Here is an 18,183-nt window from a genome sequence, read left to right as displayed (position 1 = left end):
GCTGTAAGAATATTAAACATTTCTTACATTGCTAATGCGCCACCAACCTTGGGAACTAAGATGTTATGTCCCTTGTACCTGTAGTTCAGGCTCACTCACCCTTAAAACCGGAACACAACAATATTCAAGTAGTATCTGCCCAGACGGGCTTACACAAAGACCTACCACCAAGTACCAGATCGACTCTTATCGTAACCAATGTAAAGCATAATCTTTATTATTATGTGGTTGCGCCCATGCAACTAAAGTAAAAAACAAAAATGGAGTTTAGTTTGAGCTGCCATCTTCCTCATAGAAACGTTTCTTTAAGAAAAAAAGTTGATTAGTTTCCTTTCTATTTCGGTGATTGAGTCAGTGGAGTAAGCACATGGGATAAAACAACTTAGATGACATCGTTTATAGCAAAATGTATTTTATCATACGTACGTAAATGCATTTAACATACGCTAAAATCATAAATAGCTAAACTATCACTAACCCTCTGTTCGACTTTGGGTGGATCGCACGCGAAGACAGTCGTCAACCGTCCATGACATCGTATGAAAACTACGTATAAACCTCACCTCTATAAGTTTGTTGCATCTCTGCAGAAGAGCCATAATTCTTGCACCACACCGCCGTATAGCCGCCAGTATGGTGATTCAATTTACATATTTATTGTATAAGATACATACATATTATCACAATTAAGTTAATCTTCTTCACACCTTCAGCTTTACTAACGTTAAGTTGAAACAAATACAGTTAATTTAAAAATATTTTTTTCTTCTCTGAGCAATATGACCGTAATAAACATGAGAAAAATGCTTTCAGGCTTGGAAGTTAAGAAAACTTACGTAAAGGTGGAGGCAAAGACTAATGACCTAATCCGGATGACCCTAAAATACAAGCTAAGGTCTCAAATAATTTACACAAGGCAATTTTTTATAGTGACAGTTTTTTACGAATATAGTTACGAGTATAGAGAGGTATAAATCATTATGGAAAAAAAAACAAAGTAGCTTTTTAGTACATAAAATATACATAGAATTTGATTTTGGAGAGAATAGATTGACCTATTCACTTTATAGTAGGGCTTTATCTGTCCGAGTAGATACCACTCACTCATCAGATATTCAAATTAAACAGAAATACTGGGAAATATTGTGTCCCAGTTTGAAAACGAGTCAGTGTAACCACAGGCACAAGGGATATAACATCTTAGTTCCCAAGGTTGGTGGCGCATTGGTGATGTTAGGACTGGTTAATATTTCAAGGTGAACATTTTCCATCAGGTGGCCCAATTAAGCATCCGCCTACTTATGTTTAATGAAAAATATTTAAAACCATATAAGGTATTATATAAGGTATAGTTTATGAACTAAAAAAAATGAATAAATATTTAAAATAGTTTGGCGAGATAGGTTTTCTCGAGATAAAACATATAATACTAGAAAAAAGTAGGATATTGAAAAGAAAGCCAAGTTTTTTTTCGATTTGATCACGAGTAATATCGAAGGAAAGATTTCCAACGTTACGAAATTGTCTCTGAATAAATTCTTGACCCATTCGTCAGCGTCTTTCTTTATTATCTTCCTACATGAAAACCAAAAGGTAGCTCGTGGATTCAATTACACGAAATGTCTGCAGTTTGACACAAAGTCAGAAATAATATTAAATCTATAAATTGACCTCGATAGAGAATGGTCTGTGGAAGCAGACTAATAATTCAAACCGAATCAAAATATATTTTATTCAAGTAGGCCTAAGCGACCACTTCTAAGTCGTTATTTTACAAAACTGCACTAATGGTAAAGTATTTCACGTAAAGTAATCAGTAGTTACTCTTTTCTAAGATTTTAAATAGAAAGTTATGTCAGTTAAAGGTTATATAATTATAATGTATCGTTTCCGAAAGTCAACAAGTATTAATTACAAAAGTAACTGTATCTTTTCATGTATATTTTCTTTTGATATTCTTTGTTCTTCCCAAACTATTATGTTATATCACTGTCTCGAGTATTTATCTTTATTACGTACCGTTTATTGCAAATTTGTATTTTTATATAAAATAATTACGTCTTTTATTATTTATACTCTTAAATTCTGTTACAAAATTTAACGTTTTTTTTTTTTCATTTTTCTCGAAGCTCTGACTAACTGATAGGAGATAGAAAAATTAAATTTATGGGTGATGTCGAAGTGAACAGCTTGTGGTAAATTTCCTATCTTATATTAAGAGAATAGACAGTTTTCTTTTTATCTAGTCTTTTTTATTATTATTGGACACATATAAATAACATAAGCCTGATCGAAATGTCTGGAATATTTATATAAAAAAGGAAAAGTTAAAACGATTATGACTGAACTTGTACGTCCAAGAATGTACAGGTTTTTCGGTATGTTCTAAAAACTGGAAGCTAAGGCGAACGAAGGAGTTGGTTTTCGCGTAAAATCAATCTCAGAAAGTTAGATTTGTAATCTTTATTTTTTTATCCGTTTATATGAAAATAAACTATTTCTGCGACACTTAACCGATTTTTTTAACTCTTCCGTTTTATTCGATCTTCTTGAAGAAATGGCTAATAAGCTATAAGACCGTTTAAGCATTTTTGTACTATTTTCATTTGATAATTAAAAAAGGCTATTAATGTAAAGATTAGATTACAAAAATAACGTTTCCTATAAATAAATTTATAATATCACATCATGTTATGTCATATCACCTTTGTAAGCGTCCAATATACAGCAATTGAACTTTGCGTTCTCAATATTATCACTACGTATACAATTTATAGCTCGTATAAAGTGTAAAGGGGAGCGCAATATAGAAGTCAGCCCGTTATCGAGGCCAGCATGGTTACTAGTCCTCTGGGAACTTAGTCAGGCCATAACGAGCCTAATTGAGTTGAGATGTGTATTTTATCCATTAAAGATTAATGCGAGACTATAAATGTTATTAAATTGACATTATATTTTTACTCATTTATTAACTATTTAAATTCATGTATGAACCAGATTTATTTCTATAATGAAAATAAAAATGTACAATGAAATTGGAAAAAGTTACTTTTAGTTACCAAGACAAACTAAAAAATACTTAAAAATAAATAAATTCCTACTAATGTTTTAGATGTGAGTTTGTATGTTTATGATATTTGTTAATCAACCGCTAAAAATGTCTGGACAGATTTGCATGAAATTTGGAATAAAAATAGCTTATATGCTCCCTTAACATGTAGAATATCAAAAGCCTGTCGAAAACGCCGATGATAATTTAACGTGGTTTGGCACGCTTTCGTGATTTAATATATCTAAAATACACAATGAGTCCAGATAACCTAGTAGAAATTACACGTGGTTTTTATCTTTGACGGAATAGTTGAATTACCCATTTTAATTAATTGCTAATACTTCTACAATTAAGCTTAAAGCTAGAGCTAGGAGTGGGGAAAACAATAGGCGTCAGGATCAAATCTGCGAATTTTTACATTACTGGGCCGTAAACCATTTCGCTATGTATGCTTTGATATTTACCTAAGATCGCAGGTTCAATTCACCGTTTCCAAAAAAAGCTTGAGATCAGAGGAAGATTAACACACAGAAAAATCTAAACTAGACCGTAAATGAAACAAATAAAAAAAACAGTACTTTCATACAATTTTAGAACAACACGTTTACCGAAGTCAAACTTTATGTTGTATATAATGTAATTTAACATAAATTTAGGAATTTAACATAAATTTAGGAACGTTTTATCCGCAACGGACGCTTATAATATATTATATTCAAGGGATTATTGATAAGATCACAAATAAAGGAGTCCTATTTCCCAAGAGTTTTAAGGGGTGAATACATGAATAGATCTCTTCAATTCGAATTATAGAGGAACAATTAAGGATTACTCAAAAGGTTTAAATAAATGAATAAATATAGACAACATCACATACCTTTCTCTGATCCCAATGTAAGTAGCTAAAGCACTTGTGTTATGGAAATCAGAAGTAACGAACGGTACCACAAACACCCAGACCCAAGACAACATAGCAAACTAATTAACTTTTTCTACATCGACTCGGCCGGGAATCGAATCCGGGACCTCGGAGTGGAGTACCCATAAAAACCGGTGTACATACTTGTCGACCACGGGGTCGTCAATTTCCACGTAGGCTTATTAACTTTATATTATTTCGTTGCTTAATTTCAGAATCCCAATTGAAATGGGATCGGGATTCTGAAATTGACCAAAAATATTTTCAAGCCCCCAAAATTATTGTAAAGATTCGTTGCGAAATAGATTATCCAACCTTTGGAAAACGAAAAAAAAAAAAAATTCGTAAAATGGACATGAAAATGGAACAAACAAAGAACGATTCGTCAATATGAGTCCGTACAAAATTGATGAAGAGCGGCGATTGATGACGTCACGAGAATAACTGACAGCTACCAAATATTGTTCCATCAATCGTTGGAGGAATTGTTTTTCATTTACTCGAGGAAATTGTAATTTAAGTAAAGTTTATGAAAAATTGTTAAATGTTTGTGGAAATGAAAAAAGATAGAATAAAGTTTAATAATATACTATGTTGACGCAGAGGCTATAACTCTGACTATTCTTTTCTCGCTGGAAAAACGCGTTACGAGTTTCCCTCACATGGAAGTGGGGGGAATGTGGAAAACCGTCTTTTCGTCGGGCTGACCTAACCGAATGATTATTATATGCATATATCGAATTTTAATACGTTTCCAATTAAATATATAAATCTTCGATAGTTTTATCACGGCCTTATACTTTATTATTTTGTCTTTACAATTTTACAGTTACATTACTGTAAAATTGTAAAGACAAATTTAATTGTTTATTCATATTTTTATTTATTTCTCCACGAACTTCTATGTTTGCACCTTATTGCGATTTTATTATTGTATTTTTATTGACTTACTTACTTTTATGGCTTCGTTACATTTTGATGATTAATAAAATTCATCAAATGTATTTTTACCGTTATAATTTGTATAATATGACGTATTCATATAATTTAACTGACTGCAATACTAATAAATAATTTTATTGTCTGGATTAAAATACTCAATCTTTGGTTAATACCCAAGTGTTATACGACCGTCTCGACTCTTAGTTTCATTTATAATAGTTTATTCACTTATCAAATCGATGAACGCGTTATTTTTCTATGAACTAAATAGCGTCATTCAAGTTTTAGTCAAGTGTTCGATCGGAAAACACGATAAGAAAATGAATTAAATGACTCAGTTTAATCTATATTATATATAACGTATCTTAATATTATTAAAATAGATTTTAACGAGATGACCCAGCGGTTCTTATGTTTAAAAATAATAATTCCTATTATGATGGTCCTGACTCCTGATGGTGATTTTAACCATTCTTTATCTCGACAATGCGTCACCAACCTTAAGAACAAAGATGTCATGTCCTTTCGGCTACACTGGTTCAATCACCCTTTAAACAAACTGAAGTAGCAGTGGCCTGGTCACGTATGTTAAGCCGATACCGAATAGACCGATACCTGACAGCGTGTAATGCCCTTAGATAGACCTATGATGATATGGAAGATGGAAAACCTTCCGGTTCTTCGGCGGATATGTAGCGCCTTGGAATTGGTCTATGTCTCATAGTGGATGACGATAAAAATAATCTACTGAAGATGATGACATCATTGATTTGTCATTTGAAAGAAGAACACAAAGCATTGTTATCTAATCAGACCCCTCCTTTCCCCCTTAAGGACATTTATCACCTATAAGGCCGATATTGCTTAATGTGTAGTACTAAAACTTGCTATTTATCTCATAATAGAAACCTTAAGATATTCCAGAGAAATCCTTCAGTTTTTAAGTAGAAATATGTTTGCTCAAGATAACAGAACAATATCGGGGGACAATATTTCCAATAATATCTTGTTAGTTTTATTAGCACCAATAATTAGGACGTTGCGTTATTAAAATGTATTATAAAAAATATATTTTTTTCGTTTTAAATTTTCTTGCAATGGTAAATGCAAATTTTATGGACGAAACGTTAAAATACACAAGTGCATTCGACCAAGAACTCTACGAAAGTGTGTTAAATCCCAAGAAATGTGAAGAACAATTAGATATTTTGATAAATAACACATATTTGGGAATGCAATGTAAGTAGAAAAAAGTGTAGTAAGTACCTAGTTAATTTATATTCAAACGCCAGCTGAAATATACTTATGCTTAGAACATGTGAATTGCGTTGTCAGGTTAAGGATTTAAAACTAAAAAATCGAATATCAAGTGCAATCGTGTGCTCTTTTTGTATTTATAATTTATCTTGTATTCTTTGATGAAAAACAATGTATAATATTTAAGTGATATAATAAGTTTATATCATCATAGTTACCAAAATGCCAATTTATCCACGCTCAATACCTATTAAACTGTACACACACATTCATACACCTTACAATATAATATACTTTATACATTGAGATTACATTTTTGTTTAATACCAGTTTTATTTTATTCATTTATATTCTAAATAAACACTTAACTAGTATGAAATGCCTGAAGCTACTTCTAAATTAAATATAATGAAATAATAATTGTCCTTTGTCAATTCGTTTTTTTTTTTTGCTGTAAGTGATTTTTTTTATATCTCCAAAATTATTGTACAATACGTGTAGGATTTAATATGGAATATGACTTGGGAAGCTTCAATAAAAGAGCCGTGTCAACAATCGCTGCCGAATAGACATTTTTAGGAATATAAGCGTAGAGTGCAAGTGATAACCTGACATAGAGATGCAATTAATCACTTTCACTACTATTACAATTTTAATTAATTGTATCGTCTTCGATTATTGTCACTTTTTACTGTTTTAATTGTCGAACATCTGGTTTACTTCACGAAATTATAATGGATATACAATTATAGATTATAAATGGTACATCATTTTAAATTAAATCATTCCAATATGGAAGTCAACGGCGAGCGTAATCATCTTATTAATTATTTTTACTTTTTACAGTTATAGACGCTAGTGGAAAAATTCCAAGTGGAATTCTGATAGGAAATTTGGCTGATCTTGGAAGTTATCATCAATGTCTAAGCATCCAATATTTAGCAGATGAGTTAGAAATCGCAGGAAAATATTGTTTAATCCATGTACCTCTAAACCAAAACACAATTGAAAACTCACGAACACTGGATTTAGACAAAAAATGGCCAAGATTAGAAAACTATACCAGTAAACATATTGAACGAAATTTAAATCTAAAACAACTAGCTCACTTAATATCAGGGACTGAAAACTCTATGACTTCTAGGTAACGGTCAACATACTAACGCTAAAGAACATCTAAGATTCTAGCTAAAGAATGTCTTCTAGAGAAATATTAGCTGGAAGAATTATTTCAAAGATAAAGCTAAGCGTTATTCTGTGACGCAATTTTAGTTCATTTTAATAAATTCCAAGGAAATGATTAGTGTATGAATAATAAAAAAGGTGCAAGAGTATCTTGTCTTCTTTTAAGGACTTATTAATTGGCACCAAAATTTTTTTATCATCTAATGAAACTCCCTACATATTTTAAAATATTTTTTTCAGAGCAATAACGTCTAACATGCAATCTACAATGACCTTGACTTTGGCTATTTGCGTTCCAAAAGTATGCACACCGAAACAAGTTATTAATTTAATTGGTTCATTATATAACATAAATTTAACCTTTGACGAGTATATCTGTCGGCTACCAAATGACAAACCTGTGAGCATAGCAGATTATTTGAGCATGTGAGTACAAAATATAATATAACCTTAGAATAAGTTAATAGCAATGATTTTGATAAATTATATAAAGTGTCTACTCCTGTGTTTCAGTTCAATCTTCTCTTTGATATTATTGATAACGATAATAAGTACTTCATACGATTTGTATCAAACATATGTTTTAAAAAAAGGTAAGAGTGTAATTGTAAGTTCACAAAATATGTTAAGACATATTTGTAATGCTTTGGAAAAATAGGAGGTCAATTTTTTTTAAATTAAAACGATGAAATTGTTTGATACGTTTAGGTATGGGTTTTATTTATTTGAGCCGAGATGGCCCAGTGGTTAGAACGCGTGCATCTTAACCGATGATTTCGGGTTCAAACCCAGGCAGGCACCACTGAATTTTCATGTGCTTAATTTGTGTTTATAATTCATATCGTGCTCGGCGGTGAAGGAAAACATTGTGAGGAAACCTGCATGTATTGTCTAATTTCAACGAAATTCTGCCACATGTGTATTCCGCCAACCCGCATTGGAGCAGCGTGGTGGAATATGCTCCAAACCTTCTCCTCAAAGGGAGGGGAGGCCTTTAGCCCAGCAGGGGGAAAATTTACAGACTGCTAATGCTTTATTTATTTATTCGTTTAATTTTTTTAATAACTGTCGCTTATACCAAAAAAAAAACATATTCAACTTAAATGATTCAAAAAGTGGAAAACAATAAAAAATTAAAAAAAAATCAGAATCAGATAATCATTTAAATTAAAACAAGATTCTATTGACAAAATAATATCAATGGTGGCTTACCTTTCATTTATAACAGGAAAAAGTTTTTCTTACTAACTTCTTCGTGAAGGATTCGTAGGTAGGACATCAGAATGAGTGCGTAATAAGGAACCAAATGGTGTTTAAGGAAAAATAACTCTTAATGATTATTAAATATAATATACAATATAAGATTTTAAATGAACATCGTTATTTTTATCACTTTAAGCCAATTACCATGTTTTTTATTTTTATTTGGTGGAACTCGATATTTCGACATTATCTACGAATGTCTTGTTCACGAGACTGAAGTTTGCGGGTAGATGTCGACGGCGTTAGAAGTGTCCATATCGGACTACCTCCTTTCTCATACGTTTGCTGCGTAAACACTGGTCACCACTACCATTGTCACTTTCACCCCTACTACTTGTTTTATGTTTATATGTTTTATTTTTTACAAACTAAACTCACCATTTTGAATTGTGTAATTTCAATATAAAACAATAACAATAACTAATCTGCTCATTAAAATAATAGTATGAAATTATTTTTTCTTAGCAGCCTTATAATTTTTAAGCAGCATTTTACTTTCTATTGAATTTAATATTTTCTTTACTTTTTCAGAAAATTCCGAAATTGATAGACTTTATAGAAGTTTTTCCATACATACTAATACGAAGAGGTTACTTTCATTCAACTATGGTCCTGGTGCTTTGGAATGCGTTGATGGCATCCGAGCCATTTCGATGCTGTGGGTTATATTCGGTCACACATACTGCTTGACCCCTTTGAGTTTCGTTTCAAACGCTGCTCATATTTTAAACGTAAGTAAAATCTTCTTTTTATTGTTATGTTGGTAGATTTAAGACAATTTCAACTTTGCCCAAATATATTGGATGTTACCGTTGAAGTTCGAAAGAGCGAGAAGCTTAACATAATTTGTAACTTACAAAGCTACAGATATTTTAGCTATTATTAGATTTTACGCTAAATTTAAGTAAAACGTATTATACTACATGTAATTTTTATATTTACTTTTATGGCAGCTGTTCGTGTGTGTCGTTTTAAAATGTAACCTCATAAGCATGTTATACCCTGTTCAAGTTAACTTGATCTTTTTGACAGACGCTCTAGTTTTGAGAAACAGAAAATATAACATATATACAGTCGATGGAACGATGGAATGCGTAATTCAAATTAGAATTCAATTTTTTTTTACTTATTTTTCTAAAAAGAGTTGTACCAGCTAATGAGACCCCAACCACTAGCAATAGAGACCCCAACCCCGTTCGTAACAATAACTTAATAAGGATTTTTGTACGATTACAAACATGCAGACAGTAACTGCTACAAATATCGATGATATTTGTAGCAGCTACTGCCTGTTATTCGCGTCACATGTAACATTGTACAAGCGTGTATATTATATTTCAGTGTTTCTATTTAAATTTTACTTTGAAGCAATAATGAAATTTTCGGATAACACTAAATGAATCTTCGGGAACTTTTGTATATAAATTTCTTTTGTATAATATATTTTTACAATTTTTAAATTCATTAAATTAAGAAAATAATATGTTTTTATATTGCAAAGTTATGTCGATCAGAAAAAATTACATCTGTCTGTCATCTGAAAAAATATCAAGCTATCTTGTACAGGGTATTATATTATATCGTCATATACATATGTTTTTTTAGTTTTGTAATATATATACGTCATATTCAACGAATTGTTTAAAATAAAACAATTGTATCAATGCTTATTTATATCCTTACTAATCCAAATAAATATTATTATTGAGAGAGTTTGTATGTTATGAGTTTACGTATTAACCGATTATGTAATGTTGTATGGACATTTTCAGTGAAAGGGCACAGATAACCTTGCAACTAGCCTTCCCCCTTGGAAGCGATTTTTTTTTAATAAAGTTTTGAAAAAAACTAATATTCATTCAAATACTCCGAAATTTATCTATAAACTATAATTATAAAGTAGGATCCTTTCATTCAGTCATTAGCACATCTTAATGTTTTTTTTCTTTTGTATCTTAAGTGCAATGAAGTGACTTTCTTTTGTTTTTCAGTGGTTAACATCATTTAGGAGTATTTGGGTGAATTCCGCGCCAATCTCTGTTGATACATTTTTTATGCTCAGTGGTATTCTCTGTGTTTATACCGTCATCGGGAAGATAAGTAGATGTGAGTAATCGAATTTTTTAATAATGTTATAATTGTTTTAGTCTTTTTTAATAATCATAAATAATAATCCTCAGATAGGTACATAGGGTTTTGTGCAAGCCCGTCTGTGTAGGTACCACCCCTTGTCATATATTCTATCACCAAGCAGTAATATTAGTATTCTCCTGTTTTTAAGGGGAGTGAACCAGTGTGGCTGAAGGCACAAGGGACATAATATCTTGATTCCCAAGGTCAGTGGCGTAATTGCGATTTATAGAATGGTTATTTTATTTACGGCTACGGTATTGGTGACTTACCCGTCTCGGTAAATGGGCTACCGGATAACCTGACAAAAGATTACGAAACAAAAGGCAGATAGAGCGCGCTGAAGATAATAGTGAAGCGACAAAATCAAATACAAAATAAAAATAAAAAGCATTTCCCGGTAGTGCGACGCTTCTTTATGTTCACACGTCAAAAGTGCTGTCACTTTATTTACTAAAGGTTAGGTTAGATTGTGTATTCGTTTTTGCCGTTTCACTTCAATGTTCGTCGCACTCCACTTCGTTTTGTTTTATAATTTGACGTCAAACAATAATGATTAATCACAGAAATATATATTTTTGTGCTTTGCCCATAATTTTACTGGTTTACTTATTATTCAAACCAAAACACAACAATGTTATATGGCGATAGGCACAAACATAGACACATTAACAGCCCTTAAATTTCTTACTGTTGGGCTAAGGCCTATTCTTCCTTTGATGAGAAGGCTTGGAACATATTCCATCACGCTGCTCCAATGCGAGTTAGTGGATACACATGTTGTAGAATTTCGTTAGAATTAGACACATGCAGGTTTCTTCACGATGTTTTCCTTCACCGCCGAGCACGAGATGAATTATAAACACAAATTAAGGACATGAAAATTCTGTGGTGCTTGGCTGGGTTTGAATCCTCAATCATCGATTAAGATGCAAGCATTCTAACCTCTGGGCCATCTCGGCTTTCTTGGTGATAGAATATGTGCCAACAGAGAGAACCTACCGCTAAAACGCCACCAAATAATAAATTTATTTCTTTATTGTAAATCCACATGGAAATCAAATTTGTCACGTCAATAGTATAAAAAAGCGTATGAAACTGTGCAACATGCAACAAGTGCGTCTATTTATGTACTACTATTATATAATTCAAATGCTTCTTGTATATAAGTATTATAGATATTGAAGTCGGTTTTTTTGCAGGCATTATAAAATACGTCTATTGATTTATTAGTATAGATTTTATTTGTTTCTATGTAATAGTTAGGCGGGCAGGCAAATGGACCACCTGAAGGTAATATTTCACCATCGCCCTTAGAAATTGGCCAATTAATGCCAATTCCTTACATTACACCAATGCGCCACCTAAACTGAGAGCAAAGATGTTATGTCCCGTGTATCTGTAGTTACACTGGCTCACTGACCCTTTAAACTGGAACACAACAATACTGAGTGCTGTTTGGCGGTAGAATATTTGATGAGCGGTTGGTACCACCCACGATGGGCATAAAGCCCGAACAACAAGTATCAAATGGTTCCATTATACTCTGCTATATAATAGTATAAAAAGAGTCTCGTAAGGTACGCCGCGCCGTCTGTCTGACCTAAGAATAATCATAAAAGCCATTTATAAGTCTCAGGATAGGGAGTTTAATTTTTTACAAAATACATGTAAATATGGATGATATCTTATCAAATACTAACAATGACAAATATTTTTATCCTACATCGATAAAATAGCCAGGCGTGATATGATACTTTAATTGTTTCAAACAGATTATTGTGGTTATATAATTGGTCCATATAACTTTCACGTTTAATTTGGTGTACATTGTTTTGTTCATGTCATTTTGAATTAACATACTTGCCAATACTTATTAAAAGTTTAATTTTGCTACATACTACTAATATATATTTAGCGTACAGAACTGAAAAAGAATAAAAAAAAACGACAAGAAGATAAATTACTTTAAACTATTTACTAAAAAAAAAACAATAATTTCGTTCGAATTTATCTTAACATAAATAAAGCACCAATTCATACATATTTAATTAATTACTTACTCAGTTGAGCTTACAAATCCAAAAATATTCACAAATAACACTTTTAACAAATTACAAGTCGCGCCAATGTTGACCTTACTGTTCGCGCCCAAAAAGCAAAAATAATGACGGCTTGATACGGTTTCGCGCGCTTTTGTTTTTTTTATTCGTTGCAGCCAGTTGTATAGTTAAAGGAATCTCCTAAATATATAATAATTATTTTACTATTGTTATTATAATATTATTAACAAGTTTGTTAATATATCTGAAAATTGGCAAAAAGAAAAATTTAAGCCAAATTAAGCTTTCGCTGAAGATAACGTTGATATTAGTTCTATGTATCTATGTATAGATAAAAGGAACAATTAATTGTTCTTTAAACTTTATTGAAGTAACATATATGCGTCGCTTATTTAATAAGACAGGGGCCTGACTCTTCTAGATGTAAATCTTCAGTCTCACGGCCTTTTATTCCAAGGCTGTACCGGTGATCGTTCAAAACAAAATCGCACCTCAATTACATAAAATATATTAAAAAAAGTCAATTTTAAAATGTAATCAAAAAAATTGTATAAATAACCATCGATATTGAATTAACTGTGTATGGTATTTAAATAAAATAACCATTTCAATAATTCATACTTGTAATAGAAAGTCGGAAAGTTAGTTTGTATAGATCATATTTTATTAAAAAAGGTTATACTATCATCGCTCAAAAGAATGAAAGGCCAAAGCACCAAAATAGTACTTTTGGAAACTGTGATGTAAAGTAAAAACTTTAAACCTCATTTTCCAACAGCGAGAACCTTTCCACTGACAATATAAAATCACACTTCGTTAGAAGAAACTACTAGATATTTTACATTGATACTCATTATAGGGAAATTCATCAAATCTCTACACCTTTTTTATTTGTACCGTCTTCTGCGAATATTTCCACTGTTGGCTGCTGTGATTCTGCTCCAAGCTTCTTTACTCCATCGAGTATCTGATGGCCCGGTATGGACGGATGTGGGTTATTCGACGGAATCATGCAGACGGCGATGGTGGTCAGCGTTGCTGCATGTGCAGAATTATGTGAAACCTCTTAATTTGGTAAATGTTTTTGTTTAATTTAATATTTTTAATAAGAGCTAGTTCGACAATTTCATGAGCATGAAATTACGACCTTTTATATTACTAGACATCCTGAAATATTACTTTTTTTGTGGGACCGTAAATTTTTTAATCCTTAACATTTTCACTGGAAACATATAATAATCGTAACATCGGAGAAGTATACGTAAGATGGTTCTGTACAAATATAAAGATAGATCATATCGATTTGTTTGTACGTAGGGGAAAATATCGAAAACTAATCCCTAGAACCTGACTGATTTAAAAAAATATTTTTCTGAAATAAAGTAATACTAACCATGATTAATAAAACTTATATTTGAATCTATCATAATATTATAAATTCGACAAGCAATCTGTCTGTCTGTCTATTATTATTTCACGAAAAACAATTGAACCAAATTTGATGGAACTTGGTATAAGGCGAGTTGGAACCTCAAGGATAGACTCGTATAATGCGAGCGAAGCTCCAAGGGTGAACTAGTATGAAACGGCAGTTGAAATCGACAAGTCCAATATTTTTGTTTTTTTTCAGTGCTTACAACATACTTGGTACCTATCTGTAGATGTGCAACTCTATATTATCAGCCCTGTAGTCATAGTGTGGTTGTTTGGAAGTGCCATGGTCGCTTGGTGTTCGCTCGTGGCAGGCGTTATTATAACCTTAGCCATATCTAGTGTTTATAGCTTCATGTATAATTACTCCGCCGCTATTGCTAATCCAAGGTAATTTTATGCGTATTTCGAATTAACTCCTTTCAAGCGGTTTACAGTAGAGTGGAAGAACAGAAACCGTCACCTAGGAAAAACACGTTATCCTCTCTCCAGGTGATGAGAGAGAGATGAGATTCCGTCTCTTTCCTCAGCCAAAGCAACTTCGTTCCAACCAGGTGTCCTACGATATATCCGTTTTATTATAAATTTATATAACAATGACTTCATTGTTGGGACCAGTAGCTAGAAAATGTGAATCTAAGACCGAAATTTACTAAATTTTCATATTTTTAATTTTTGTTTGTGATTGACATCGTGTTAGACGGTATTGGAAAACATTGTAAGAAAATCTGTGTGTCCATTTAAATATACAGCCTCACTTATACTTATCAACTTTTTGACAAATGTTTTACCCAATTTTTCAATCACGATATTGGAATTTCTATACTCGTATCAATTGGATAATATTTGTTGTAGACGTTTAGATGAAATGAGAGATTATTTCGTGTATTATTACATGAACACATTGCCTCGAGCGTCGCCATTTTTCATCGGAATGCTGTATGGATACTTGTTACACAAATTTAAAGGAAAAAACCTTCGCATGCAAAAGGTATGTAGTTTTTTTATAACATTATACATATATATGTATAAAACTGTACTTTATTATGTAGATACCAACTTACTTGAAGTAATTAAGTATTTAGATATGATGGAATTATTTTCTTAAATAGAAGTATGTTCTTTTATGTTATAGGAGTTTTTTTTAACATATTATGCAGGTAGATTGGTAAATTGATCACGAGACAGCACTGTAAGGAATACTAACCATCCATCAATATGTAACCTATCCAGACGGGCTTAGGACTTTTTTATCTTCACCCTTACAAACAAAAATTAATATCTTCAGGACAAATGGATTAAACATAGAACTCGAATGAGTACCGTCGAATAGAAAAGTTTTCAAGTCCATGAAATATATGTGATGATTAATCTGTGAACTGCTGTACTATGGTTATACATGTATATGAAGCCTTTAACTACTCCTACCTACCTCTAACTATTTTTATCTTTTACAGATAATTTATGAAAATTATTTATTACAGAGTCTCGTAGCAACGTTTTGGACGTTATCAATTGCGTTGATGGCTTTCTGTATATTCAGTATATACCCCATTATGCAAGTGGACCACGATAAACAAATGTTCGACAATTTCCTCAACGCGTACATGAGAGGTATCTGGGCAATGACCTTGGGTTGGCTGATCTTTGCCTGTGTTCACGGTTATGGAGGTAATTAATTGTACTTTTCAAATCCATATTCAATCTTCTTGAAGCTCAAAAAAATATTTTATCGTACGATAAAGATTATTTTTTGAGCTACCCAATAGTTTGTGTTAGCTTTCAAGAACTGAATGATTTTTTTTTGTGTGAAATTTTTATGTGCGCGCCTTGTGGATAGGACCGACTAGTGCGCCGTTACGGCAAACGATATGACGCTATTTGCGTCATTGTGTGCGTGACACGTATTCTACTTTGTCTGTAAATATATAATTTTTTTTAACGTCCAACACACAAAATCGCTGAATATTTTAACATGAAATTTTACTATTAAACGAGTTTTAGACAAGATTTTTGGCTAAACATTACCATACACTGTAATTCTACGTATAATATAGGCACAGCAACACGTTACTGGGTGTTTCTTGTATTAGTATTATAATATACTTCGTAGCTATATAATATTATTAAAACATCGTATCATAATATTATGCTTATGTTAGCATTACATTAGCAGCTTATGCTGTATGTTGTTATTTATTTCACTCTATATTTATAAATCCCATCAATAACCACCAATTTATTTTATTTACATCTGCAGTGCATTCCGTAACACTATATAGATATATGTACATATATATAATTGTATGAATTTTTTTTTTTTCATAAAGATTTTTGACTTTGACTATATAATAGAAGACGTAGTGAATGTTGATAATAAATATGATTATATCATCGCACAGGACCGATTAACTGGTTCCTCTCTCTGCAAATATGGAAGCTGCCCGCTCGTCTCTCGTACGCTATGTATCTCATACACTTCCCTCTCATCATGGTCGCCAACGGCAGTGTGACCACCACGTTATACTTCAACGACGCAAACATTGTAAGTAAACGATATTCATGTATTTTCTAATTAATTTCTTGTTCCACAAAATGGCTCATTGAATATAACGCTTTGATCTTCAACGAATAATATATTTTTTATTTTGTTAAAATTTTATATTAAATCTGAAATAACATAGAGTTTTAATAAAAAAAGATCACAAGTAATATACTGAGAAAATTAATTATAACTTTCACCCGTATTTTTCTCCAAATCCAAACGGAAAGTATACCCAAACAAAGAAGAATTTACAAATCTGTTAATTACAGATATGACGGAGTTTTTATGTAACGAACAAAAAAAAAATACAATCGAATAAAACCTTCTTTTGAAGTCGGTTTTTATTCTTCAAATGACTGTTGTTTGACGATGAAGAAAAACATCGCGATTAAATCTGATGAACGACATTTAGTTACTTATTCATAAATCTGTATTTTTGTAAAGAGATAATTAGTCCAAGCCCTACTAGGAATGTTTTTTAGTTTTGTATTCTTTCTTTATACAAATAATAAAACATCGATATACGTCAGCCACCCAATAACTATTATAGATAATTAAACAAAGGCTTAAGTCTATCATTCTTTTCATAACAGTCTGTCATTTTTTAAAAACTGAAATAGGAATGTTTTCCAGATTTATCGTGGTGTGAGTAACGTAGTATTCACGATCCTCGCGGCGTTTATACTCTGTGTCATCATTGATGCTCCATTTTCCACAGTTCAGAAATTTTAGCTTACTTAAATATGTCTGATGATTTTCCGCCAAAACACATCGCAGTACAGATACTAAATAAGCTCCTAAACTCATTAAGAGTGCTGTAGCTCCACTGTATAATTAAGCTTAAAATTTATAAGAAAATATGATATCATCCATTTAATAACATAGTTTTTAACTGCATTTATTTTAGGTGCCACATTGGTGATGTAAGGATTGTTTCATATTTCTTACAGCGCCGATTTCTATGTGTAATAGGCCAGTGGTGATCACTTACCATAAGGTAACATGTAAATGGGCCACCATTAGGTACCATAAGGTAGTCCATTTACTTGTCCGCCTCATATAAAAAAGGGATACACTAAGGTGGCCGCTAAAAATCTCTATCAACAGAAAACAATACAGTGATTGATAAGAAAAAATTACAATAGTTATTAAGCAAACTAAAAATAAATTTTTGTTTGTTGCAGGCAAGAGTAAACCCAAAGAAATAAATATAACCGAATCTCAAACAAATATTATAGAAAACAATGAAAATGGAAAATAGATGATTGTTGATCTTATTCAAAAGTAATTCAGAAGTGGTTTTTAATTCGTATAAATAAAATTAAAAACTTAATATCTTAAATTGGATATTTATTTATCGTCTCCAACCTGTGTATAGACGAGGGTGTCCAGTGGT

The 18,183-nt window shown here is 31.8% G+C and overlaps 1 protein-coding gene across 1 annotated transcript; it reads left to right on the top strand.

Annotated features, from left to right (window-relative positions):
• Positions 1 to 6,015: 6,015 nt before the first annotated feature.
• On the top strand, positions 6,016 to 17,519 carry LOC125068312 (nose resistant to fluoxetine protein 6-like). The gene is made up of 12 exons (XM_047677418.1): positions 6,016 to 6,152; positions 7,017 to 7,314; positions 7,596 to 7,781; positions 7,869 to 7,948; positions 9,150 to 9,349; positions 10,610 to 10,724; positions 13,671 to 13,885; positions 14,442 to 14,632; positions 15,098 to 15,233; positions 15,727 to 15,913; positions 16,645 to 16,787; positions 17,421 to 17,519. Exons 1-12 carry the CDS (start codon positions 6,029 to 6,031, stop codon positions 17,517 to 17,519), a joined length of 1,974 nt encoding a protein of 657 aa, XP_047533374.1. The 5' UTR covers positions 6,016 to 6,028.
• Positions 17,520 to 18,183: the final 664 nt, after the last annotated feature.

Source organism: Vanessa atalanta, chromosome 13 (assembly GCF_905147765.1).
Source record: "Vanessa atalanta chromosome 13, ilVanAtal1.2, whole genome shotgun sequence".
NCBI lineage: Eukaryota > Metazoa > Arthropoda > Insecta > Lepidoptera > Nymphalidae > Vanessa > Vanessa atalanta.
The sequence above is the reverse complement of the archived record's forward strand: the minus strand, read 5'-3'. Positions and strand labels throughout refer to the sequence as shown.